Genomic DNA, 11507 nt, shown 5'->3' on the forward strand with positions numbered 1-11507 from the left:
GTTCCTCTGTCAGGTAGGTTACCTTCAAGCATGACTGAGCTATCTTTAGGCTGTTTCAAGTGGACAAGAGGGAGACTATGGAGGTAGAACAAATCCAAAGGCAGCTCCCTCTGTGATACAGATACAGCTGCTGAGTCTGGGAAACCTGATTTTCATACTTGAATAACAATAATTTGTTTACATTAATTAATATTTAATTGATAATATTATACTACTCATGGTTAGTTTTAGTTTTGCTTTGATTTTCCTCATTTAGCATGTTTGTCTTTACTTTCTTAATTTTCTGCAGGCACTTGATTTATTACTCAATGAAGAAGTAATTTTAACATTAGGTAACCACCAGAATGAAATTTTTTGCTTCTTCCTGGAGTCATTAGTGTCCAGTTCCAGGAGAAGTCTGTGATCTAGGACAGCTAGTTGTGTTGTGCTCTAATGAAACAAACTTATTTACGTGATGTGAATGTATTTTGAGCAGTGTCCTTGAAGAATACAGTCATTTCAACCTGCATTTATTGTGGGAATCCCATTGCAGTGACATTTCCTGAAAATTTGTAATACTGAATTGGCTGTCTATAAAAGTTGAGCATATTTTCCCTAAAGTCACAAAAATTTATGAAAACTATATTGCTTTCCTGCAGTCTGACTATACTTAATTTTTATTGCTTCCTGAGCCTGTGAGAAAATCCATAATACATTTAAAACTGTTACTTCCATCATTCCAAGCCTTAGAAGTGGGTGTGTTAGCTTCTGCTGCTTTTCTGGAGGTACTAAAAGGTTCAGTCCCACAAAGCGCTGCCCTTATTTTGGTTCTGCTGATTTTGGTGTGAGGTTGGAGGGCCCAGAAATTTCTACTCCTCTTTCAGAAATGCGCAGATTTGGGCCTTAAGGAATCCCGAATTGGATCATCAAATCTGAGTAGCTTTACAATTTTTGTTGTGAGTACTGAAATTGCCATTGTAGTTAAGATATGCCTGGAATCATATGGCTGAGATATGCTTGGAAATATCCAGAGATGTAGCTGGATGCAACTCAGCTTCCGTGTGTATGAGATAAGACTGATACCAGTGGAAAAAATATTAGGAATAGGGAGAATTACATTACAGGTCTTTGGTATAGTGAGATATTAAGGCAGTTTAGAATACACGATAAAAAATACAGGTTGCTATTCCATTACCCCTCTAGTACACTCTTCACCCTCCAAATCATCCTTTGCGTTTGCAAAGATAAGATTTTAGTGGGGGGATGAAAGGGAATAGACACATGACCAAAAAAAAAAAAAGGCAGATACAGATTTTTGGTGAGCAATAAAAAGGAGTTTAGTGTCCATTTAGAAGAAATTTCATCTGTTTCTTTAACACAGGTTCTTTTTATTTTCTTCATTTGCTTTTAAGCCAACACTGAGACTTATCAGAAGATTGCATTTTGAAAAAAAAAAAAAAACAAAAACCCTCTTAAAGCATTTTACTCGTATACTGTAGCTTAAGAGGAATGTTTGAAATTCAAGATTGGAAAGTATTACCCAAAAGTGTTCTTTTTTCCTTTGTTGTTCTTTTTTTGAAACACATTTTTCCTCAAACCTGCCTCTCTACCAATGTCTTTTTCCCACAAGACCCCAAAGGAAAAATGACATCAAATGGTAAAATCCTGTTGTATGTTATTTCCAGAAGAATCCATGGAAATCTTGAATATGATTTTATCATTTGCACTGTAATGTTCCATTGTTAAAAGGAGCAACATACTGAAGAGTATTCAGTTGCTGAATACTCCATGGTAAGCAAAAGCTGATGTTTCTCTGTGACTATTACAAAACACTTTAGGAATTTGTAGCACCTCAGATGTGTTGTATGATAATAGGAGTTAGAAATGGAAAACTCAGTTCTATCAGTTTGACCATCTCCCTAACACTACCAGATTGTTGTCTTCATTGTTGTACTAATTTGAAAATGTCATAAGCCATGTAGCTTTCACCACTTCTCTGGGGAGAATACACAGCATTAAAGCAGCCTTGAATAGTCCTTTCCTTGACTTCATCTTCTCAATTCTCTTTTATATCTCTTCATTGAAATAAACAATTCCTAATGTTGCTTTGCCTTTAGCTATTTGATTTGTCTCCCTCTCTTCTGTTTTCCACAAAATCACACTGTTTACAATGTTCCTTTGGGAAATTTCTCCTCTTTTGTTTATCTTCCTGGTACCCAGGAGCCATGGATTTATGTATATTGTAGGCTGTAAAGAAAACATTAAAAGTCTCTACTGGAGAAACTTGTTTATGTATGAAGGTACTTAGTTGTCTTGTGGACATACAAGTTAAACTTGGACAAAAAGGCCTTAAATGCAAGTCTATAGCAGACTCATTATTCATAAAAAGATGGGGTTTTTTCCCCTATAAATCTACTACACTTTTTATTCTATATTTTACTGAAGCTGGTGTTGGCTACAGCTGCATATACTTTGCCTGTAGTATGTATTTTAGCAAGCTTGTTGAAAGGTTCAGTCTGACAGTGATATCATGCATATTAAAAGGATAACTGCACTATTTTGACTGAAGATACAGGTACACACAAGAATAGAGCTCTGGAATAGAAAATCTGTTGTTTTGGGAGAATTTCCAGTGATTGATTCAGGTTTCTCTTTTTCTGCTCAAATGAAGTATTTTGCTTAAACTTTGTATCTGCTAGCTTTTAAAAGTAAACCTAACATTATATTCAAGGAAGCTTATTTGCAATCTTCCGGTGTGAAATGAAAATTCAAATTATTTTGAAAACATCAAAAATACTGTAAATATTTACTTTTTTTAAGCCAGATTGACCTGACAAATTTAGCAGAAATGTGACTGATGGTTTGTTTGACCTGCATTTGCAATTCTCTAAGGCAAATCATCTCAGCTGAAAAGTTTGCTCAGTATTAGCTAATGTTACGTATGTGGACGAGGAATGTTTGAAGTTAGACTAATGGGGAGGTTGTAGGTCTTAAGAGGTCAATTATGAGTTGCAGCCAGCCTACAAGAGTAGAAATTTACCGTAATATCTATCTATCTATCTGTATCTCATATCCATGAAGGATCTCGGCTCTTCCTGCAGGCAGACACTGGGTGGCTGTCTCCAGGAGTGGGATTCATTACCATTCATATGAAAATGGTGGAAAATCTTGCCCTAAAGCTAACCTACCCCTGGAGTTTTGCCTATCTGTCATGGTGATCGCTTGTCTGGCAAGATAAAGGATTTGGTAATAGTCAGCTGGCTGGTCTGGCTGTCTGGGAAGTCAACAAAACAGCACAACTAATCAAGCAGGCAAAAGACTGATTACTATGGCATTACTTCTCCCCAGGAAAAAGTGAAGAGTTAACGTCTGTGCAAAAAAAGATCCTGTTTTTAATAGGTTATCATCTAATTTCAATGCACGTGACCCAAATATATGTTGGTTTGGGTTTTTTTTTGTCAGCAAATTATTAAAGAGCCAACACTTCTGAAAAGCTTAATAGGATTTGGGGTTGCAGTGAATGGGAAGGTATAAGACGAAGAATAAATCGAATCATTGACATTTGTGTGGCAGTAATTACTTTAGTTTTAGATTAGAAGCCACTGCATTAATTTGCTGCCCTAACAAAGGCTGATAGCCAATTAGGAAGAAAGGAAGTTTGGTCACTAAAAAGCAAACTCTTTTTAAGGGATTTACTTCCTGGCAAGAAATACCTCTTCCAGCTGAAATGTGGCATTTGTGACTTCTTCCTTTAATCATCTCTAAAGGAAAACAACCGTTTCTCAAAGATTGCAAGCTTTCCTAGAAAAATGCCCAGGATTTGATAGTTGATTATGATAGGCTAGGTATTTGGAGAAAATAGGCGTTTTTCATGCAACTGAAATTAAATTTCCTACAGTAATGATCAGTGACTTCATTTCAGATAGGTAACTGCTTTTTAAGTAGCTTATCTCCATACAAACATATTCAGTTGTGTCTGTAATGACTTATGGATTGTTTTTTGGTTCCTGAATGAAGCTTAGAATACTGCTATTATAGTGCTGCTTATAGAGCTCTATACGGCTTTGAACTTACTGCATCCCATTCCTCTTCTTTCCTTGATACCTCTAAATGTAAACTAGATTTGGTGTGTTGACAGCTCTTCGTGTTTTACGGAATGTGTTTATTCCAGCAGTGTGTATATATGTGTGCGTGGGGGTGTGTGAATATGTATGTAAGTGACTGGGGTCATAAGGAAAAGCAGCTGTGTGCCTTGGGAATTTTTTTGGTCATGTTTTGAAAAACTGGATGTTTTTCCTGATGTTCAAATTTGGTAACTTTGTATTAGAAGCATTTCATATGTCTTGGGTGTTTTCCAAATGCAAAGCAGACCTAAAGAAAGCATAGAAACTTTGCAACGTTACAAACGTAGGAGTCTGAACTCTACCATTTACGGCTTGAGTACTTGATAATCCCAGGAACAGTGAACTAGTGCATACCTCCTTACCTTACCCAAACGGGGGTAGTAATTCAATGCAATTTATTCCTTGGACCCATTGGTGGCAGCTCTAGTGCTTTTTAGGTGCTGGGTTTCTCAACAGAAAAGTCTGTAGGAGGAATACGTAAAAGGTATGTGTCTGTATGTACACCATATAATGTAATGAAAGCTGAAGAATGCAGTATTATACAAAAGAAGCACAGCATAATTTAATTACATTAATAGTAATTTATATTAATTATAATATTAATATAGGATAAAATTGATGATGGGGATATTTAGTTACTGTACTTACAAAGACAAAACAAAAGAAATTACTTTGGAAGGGACACTAACTTTTCCATCATGTCCCATTTCACAGTTGGCCTGAGTTGCTGCAGGCATGAGTCTGCAGAGTTACCATTGAGGGCCACTGCCCAGGGGCATGAAAGCACAAGAGCTCTGTAAAGTGTTTAAAAGTTAATTAAAAAAAGAAAAAAGAAAATCTTGGACACCTGGTAAATGTTGTCTTTGTGGTTGTCACCACCTTGATATCTCCATTGTGTTACACTGCTACTACATGTCACTACTACGGCAGAGTGACAAAAGGAAGATTTTTAGAGAGGTTTTTTAAGTTCTGTGGGAGTAGACCCTGCTGTCCCCAAGGTAAAAGGTGCCCCTTCTACCCCTGCTACTTCGTGGCAGTTCAGCAACTTGATTGTTGATGGCTTTATATAGGTTGGACTTGTCATATTAATTGCAGTTAGTAGGGGGCATGTTTGAGAGTGATGGGAACTGTTGTTTCACATTCTCAATCTTGTGATGTATATGGTCCCTTAGGACAAAGAAAAGTTCCCTGAATTAAGTCCCTTCAGTCACTCTGCTTCCTAAATAAAAAGCCAATTTATTTGATTTACACAATTCTCTAATGAATGAGTTAGTCCATGCTTCCCCCTCATTCAGCTACCATTGCTCCCCTTTCAGGTACAAACTTGAGTGCTTTTAAATCATGTATGCAGTGATCAGTGACTCACTGGTGGCTTGGGAGGCAGTGGTAAGGCACACTCTCACTTTATTATTCCATGAAAAGTGATATAGGATACTGATCAAGTCCAGTTTACCCTGTTAACGCAGTATAGGAAAGTTTGTAGCTTGTCCATCATGGTGATCAGTTTTCTGCACCGCATTGGAGTTGACCATTTTACACTAATTTGGCACTCCAGCTGAGTGTGTCAGTTTGCTTGGGCTAAGCAAGATACTGTTGCTTTCTTAAGCTTTCTGGAAAACCCTTTGGATTGTGTTCATGGAATAAAGATTAAATAATAAGTGAAAGGAAGCAGTATATATTTCCTTAAGCAGTTTATAACAATAAGCAAAATTATTAGCAGTGAATAGAGTTCTTAAAGGGAAAATTATTGTGATTTTCAGAAATGTGACCTGACAGTGCTGGGAAAAATCTGTTGTCTTTTGTTAACAAAAAAGTGAAAAGCTGTTAACTTTGGTCATCTGGAACATTTCATTTTGGATCCAGAATTTTATGAAAAACAGTTACCTTGAAGCTGCAGTTTGTTCTAAAGCTGTTTTATGTCAGGTCTAGAAATAGCAATATTAACCATCAGGCTATGAGACGGGGTGTTTTTTTCCTCTTTTAAGTGGGACTAGCTGAAGAAAGGGGTGCCTCCCTTCTCTAACTTAATCTGAACTCAAAGTAACTTTTGTTGTCTTGTTATAAGTACGCTTTTTCTGAGTCACTGTATGAAAGCATTGAATATTGTAGATCAAACACTTCAAAGCCAACTTTGACTTAGTTTTATGCATGCTTCGGAGTAGACTAATGTACAATAGTGTCCAGGAAACTCAGCCAGTAATTCATAGGAGTCCAAAATGTTCTCCTTAGGATGAATCATAGCAGCATAAATGATAGGATTGGAGAAGATCCTTTAGGTCATCCAGTTCAAAGCCTGTGTATCTTCCTTTTTAGTAATCCCCACTAGGATTTCATCGACCCTATCTTTGCAAACCTCTCATATTCTTGAGTCAGCCACCTCCCTGGGTAGTTTCTTCCATTGCCTAATTGTTTAACCTGAACATCTTTAAACCTTACACTATCATGCTTAGTGTGAAAAATTTATGACTATAGAAAACAATCCTTTCTCCTCCCTTCTGCTGTCATGCTCAAATATCATCCCTCCCTTTAAATGGTTTTGGTTTGCTGGCTTTGTTGTTTTATTCCACCACCCCCAACCTGCATGAATAACAGTTCCAAGAAACTTGGGGGGTTTTTTTAGCTGTCTTTGGTGCTTCTGTCACTGTAACTGATTTTCTTTGAACTTTCAGTTTTCAAGACTCAAAAATACATTTTATCTAGAAATTACCTTTCTGTGACTGAATGACATGTATGCATTAAGTCATGCTTTTCAAGAGGTAAATTAACAGGACTGAGGAATTCTGTGTCTTTGTTTATAGAAACTGCTTTCATGAGGGTGCTAATGTGCTCTGATTGACAAATATACAAAATTGGAGCAATTTCAGTGACTGAAGGTGAAATCTGGTTTTGACCTCAGATAAATGCAGTCTCATGTTGCTAGTCAGGATGTTAATTGGATCATACATATCAACTCTGTTTCGAAAACTTCCCTCCAGAAATTCTGGGGGTGCCTACTGCAGAGGAGTTAAAATGTATCATGCGTATTTCCAGAAGCAGTTTCCCAATTCATAGCTGAGTTGATAAATAGAGATACGAACACTTTAATAAACATTTGTCTGTGTGCTCAGACTAGTATTATTCTGATAAGATTTTTGGATGACCTATAAAATGAAACATTGAGAACTTTATAATGGGGATATGAAGATGGAAGGAAGCTTTTCTTCCTGATGAACTGAGGTAAAGGAGCCTTGATATACAGATTTATTTTTTATATACCCTGTATTTCTTAGGATCTGCCTGGGCTTGTCAGAATATGCTGATGAGAAACCTCTCTGATGTTAATCATCTCGCATGCTATGATGTAGCATGTGCCAATTAGAGCAATGTGACATGTAGTTCTCCTAGATGACCAGTTATTATTGCATGTTGAAAACATACAGGGCAGAAGTGGGAAGGCTGCTTATTGCAAGGCAAGTTTTCATACTGCCTCCCATTTTGGAGCTGCAGTTTGTACCTCACCTGTCCTCTCACCTCTCCTGCAGTTTACTCATGTGGTGGTTCTTTGATCAGTGCAGGTTCCCTATAGTCATGGATAGTGCTGTTGGGCAAAGTTGTGTGAAATTGAGGCAATCCTGCTATATTACTTCAGTTTGGCCAGCCCATAATTACAACTTAATGCATTACATTTTGTGGATCCACTGGGGTCCACAGTCTTGAAAGTAACCATTCATGTTGCCCATTTTGGCATGGCAATTTGTAGAAACAGACACAAGGGTTGTTTGTGGTAAGTCAGTATCATGGAGATAACAAGTTTTGAAAGCAGTGTCTTGGGCACTATTTCATGGCTTAAATGAATTTCTTTGCATTATAATTTCATAATTACTTTTTGATTTTTAACATGCTGTATTTTAAGCCTAGTAAAGATGCATCAAGAAGGCCTTTTCAGTAAGATTCCCCTCTTCTCCCCAGTGTTTTTGTAAACCTCCCTTCCTTAATTTCAGTGCTGTTATGCTGCTTTTGATGTTCTCTAGCCAGTTCTCAAATGTATTGCAGTTGAGAACATTGTGTAGTAGTGGCAGAGTTACGTGTCTTGAGTGTGTAGCTTAGTGAGCAATGCTAATGCAGAGGTTAGTGCCTCCCGGTCTCTGGTAGATCTGTGGCTGTTCCCTTCAGGTACAAATTGCTGACCATAATCATAGCACCTTCTTGCTGTTTCTCGTCTGAACTGTGTGTGTGTCCAGCTTTTCTAAGAGTGGGCAGAAACTGATTTCATAATTCTTGCAAACTCTTTTCCTTGATTATGGTGGGGGAAGTACCTTTCATGTAGTACAGAGCTCTAAACAGCTCCAGATGTGGTCTCAACAAAGCTATATAGTCAGGGACAATATTAACTGTGAGCTTTGCAGTGGCTTTTACACTGCATTGAGCTACATGGGGTATTCTACATGGGATATTTCACTGCCAATGCATGTCTTAAACAACTTTTTCCATTATGCTACTTCTGCAGGGCTTTCCTCAGGAAAGTATCTGTGTTTAAGATAGTTATTTCCATGATGTATTTCAAATGGTGTCTCCTTTTATCTTTTCTCAACCTTGTTAATCTCTTAGTCCTAGAGCAATCTCTCTTTCTCCTCAACAACATTTGTAGCTCATCCTAGTTTCTTATAATCCACACATTTCATTATCATGCTACCTACCTCCTTCCCCTAGATGATTAATGAAACAAGATGGGACCTGCTGCTGGTTCCTTTGGCATCCCAGCATGTGCTACATGATGAGAGTTTTAAACAAAAGAGCTGCCATTTGAGGGCTGACCTTTGTAAACCAGAGACAGCTCTTAACATGGTATTTTTAATTGTCCCTTAGAAAAAAAAGAAGAAGGAAAGAAACCAGTAGAAGCTTCAGTAAAGGGAACTTCTTAGTGCCTCAGGGGCCTTGGGCTTCCAGCTGGTGCTGAAATTTTACTGCTTTAGTCTTTTGTATCTTGGTGATTTTATCCTTGATCTCCTGCTCTGTTAGCTTCACTGATGCTTTCCTTCAGTCTCAAGGCCTGAGATAAAGTTTGTTCAGTTTAGCACCAGCAGTAAAGCATTGTAAATCCTGAAAGCCCCAAGCTCCAAAAACCACTGACAGTGGAAAATAAGAACTGAAGAAAGAAATGTATCTGGTTTTGTTGATGGAGAATTGCACAGATGTAAATGAAAGCATATTCTTTTAGAGTTATATAGATTGTTGGTGCAAAAATCTGTGTGAACAGGATTGTGAAGGCAGTTGGGCTGACAGGCAAGTGGTGGCTTGAGTTTAGAAGGCTTGGATGCTCAGATTTTATTCTGCTGACCTGTTGGATCATTTCACTTCACTGGGAGTGTGTGGATTTCAGCTTTCTTCAGAAATGGCTCATAAAAAACCTCCCAACCAAACCCAAACACCACAGAACAAAACATAAAAGCTGTGTGTTGTTTTTATTATTATTCATATATCCTTTGGAGAGGTGCAGGTATATTTTGGATTGCTTTACATTCATTAGAAAAGAATTTAAGTTAAATCATTTTCAACACAAATTAAGAGTGGACCTGTTAAATCCTAAGAGCTGGGTTAAATAATCAGTTCAATGTAAAGTCATGCAAGTATTTGCCTATACAAATTTGTGTGATTATCCACAGTCCTTTTTCTCCCTGAATTTTCCAAGCAACTTTTTATGAGTTTTGACCCACTTTTTCAATTCTGTCAGATTCATCATTGCAAAAAATTAATATCCAGTACAGGATGGATTCATCTCTTGAATGGATACTTGAAAATAGGAAACTCAGAGTTTTGCTTTGAGGAAGAAATTACCTTCAATACAGGGGTTTTGCCACTTTCTCCTTCTCTAAAATGTTAGCCCGGTATTAAAAAAAACCAAAAAACTAGTTGTTAATGGGTTTATGGAGCCAATTTTCTATTGTTTTGCAATTTGTATTGCCAGGCCTATCTAGCAAAAGGGACAGGCAAAATGCAGGTAGATTGGAGAAACTGTGTCTCAGATCGTATGCCCAGTTGTTCTCTGTCATGTTTCTATGATGTGAAAGTGGTCTGTGATTTTGTAACTTAGACTCTACCATCCATCATATGCATAAAAGAGCTGATGTCAAATTGCCCTTATTGCCTTAATTTTTTATATTTTCTAAACTTGTGTGTGCTTGAATTTGCAAGTTATGCTTTTTTATCTTAACTGTTTTGCATGTAATAAATTGTTTCCTCCAGCTATAACCAAGGCTTTTACAAACTGATGGAATCAACAATGTAGTGCATGTAGTTGCCAGATACACTGAATTTTTAAGCATCTTCTTTCTTCTTAATAGGTTTGTCTGGGGAATCGGCAGAGGAAGCAGAAGAGCCATGAAATTCAAAGATGACCCTTGGGAGGAATTTCTCTCTGATGTCAGATGCATTTATAGTGCAGCAGTACCAACCCGTTTTACCTTGCACTGACTGCAGCTTCCAGAAGGACTGTGCTAATTTATACAGATACAGAGCTGGGTCTCCCTGCCAACTACTAGCATCCTTTCTGCAAACAAAATTTAAGCACTTACCGAACTGTTGTAGAGGTGTTGTGTTATGTTATCCCTTTCTAAGGATTCAGTTGATTGATCAAAGACTATTTACACATAGTTAAAAGCAACCTTTGTTTCAGGATATGGTATATCTTTTTTTTTCTTAAAGATACTCTGAACAGTACCTCCCTTTGAGATTATATTAACATTTGTTATATCACAGTTTTGACAAAAGATAACTATCTCATTTCCTCCTGTACTAACATTCGCAGTTCCAGACAACTGAATTCACCACCAGAAGAAAAACTGGTAATCCATCAACCTTCTTTTTTCTCCTCTCATTGCTTATGCAGACTCCTGCTCTCTAGAGATACAGAGTAAAATATGGTTACTGGACAGAAAAGGCAAACCCTTTTGCCATAAACTATGTCACTATGAATGTGAATAAAGTTTACACTGTAAGTACCTTGAGCACAGCAACACATGGATCTTTTTATGGTTACCTGTGATTTCTGGTTTTCTTGTCAATCAGTCTGTTCTAGTTATGGGCAAGATTTTCAAAAGTAACAACTGATTTCTGAGTGCCTTAATTTTCATTAATCCAGTTGGAGGGTGCTTTGAGGGTTGAGTTTTTAGAAAGTGATGAGTATTCGCCTTCTGAAATTCAGGTTCATTCAAGGTGCCTGAAATGCAACACTCAGCAACCAGGGTGACCTTTGAGAGAATCTTGGATTTGGAAGCATCTGGCTCATGTCTGGATTCCAGAGAGTGATTTGAAGTATCAATAAAAGGTACTTGGGACTGAAAATAACTGAGATGTGGGCCAAGTGTAAAAACAGGCATGTCAATGAGGCCTCTCCTGGCTGTTGCTGGTTCATACCAAAATATAAGT

General features: G+C 37.5%; 1 protein-coding gene across 1 annotated transcript in view; it reads left to right on the plus strand.

The window, feature by feature from the left end:
* BBS9 (Bardet-Biedl syndrome 9) overlaps nt 1-11086 on the plus strand; it is a 252846-nt gene extending 241760 nt beyond the window's left edge. The window contains exon 24 of the mRNA XM_031042432.2: nt 10424-11086. Coding sequence (XP_030898292.2) covers nt 10424-10464 — 41 coding nt within the window. The 3' untranslated portion in view covers nt 10465-11086. The remainder of the gene's footprint in view (nt 1-10423) is intronic.
* The last annotated feature ends 421 nt before the right edge of the window (nt 11087-11507 follow it).

The sequence above is a fragment of the Melopsittacus undulatus genome, chromosome 1 (assembly GCF_012275295.1).
Source record: "Melopsittacus undulatus isolate bMelUnd1 chromosome 1, bMelUnd1.mat.Z, whole genome shotgun sequence".
Taxonomy (NCBI): Eukaryota; Metazoa; Chordata; class Aves; order Psittaciformes; family Psittaculidae; genus Melopsittacus; species Melopsittacus undulatus.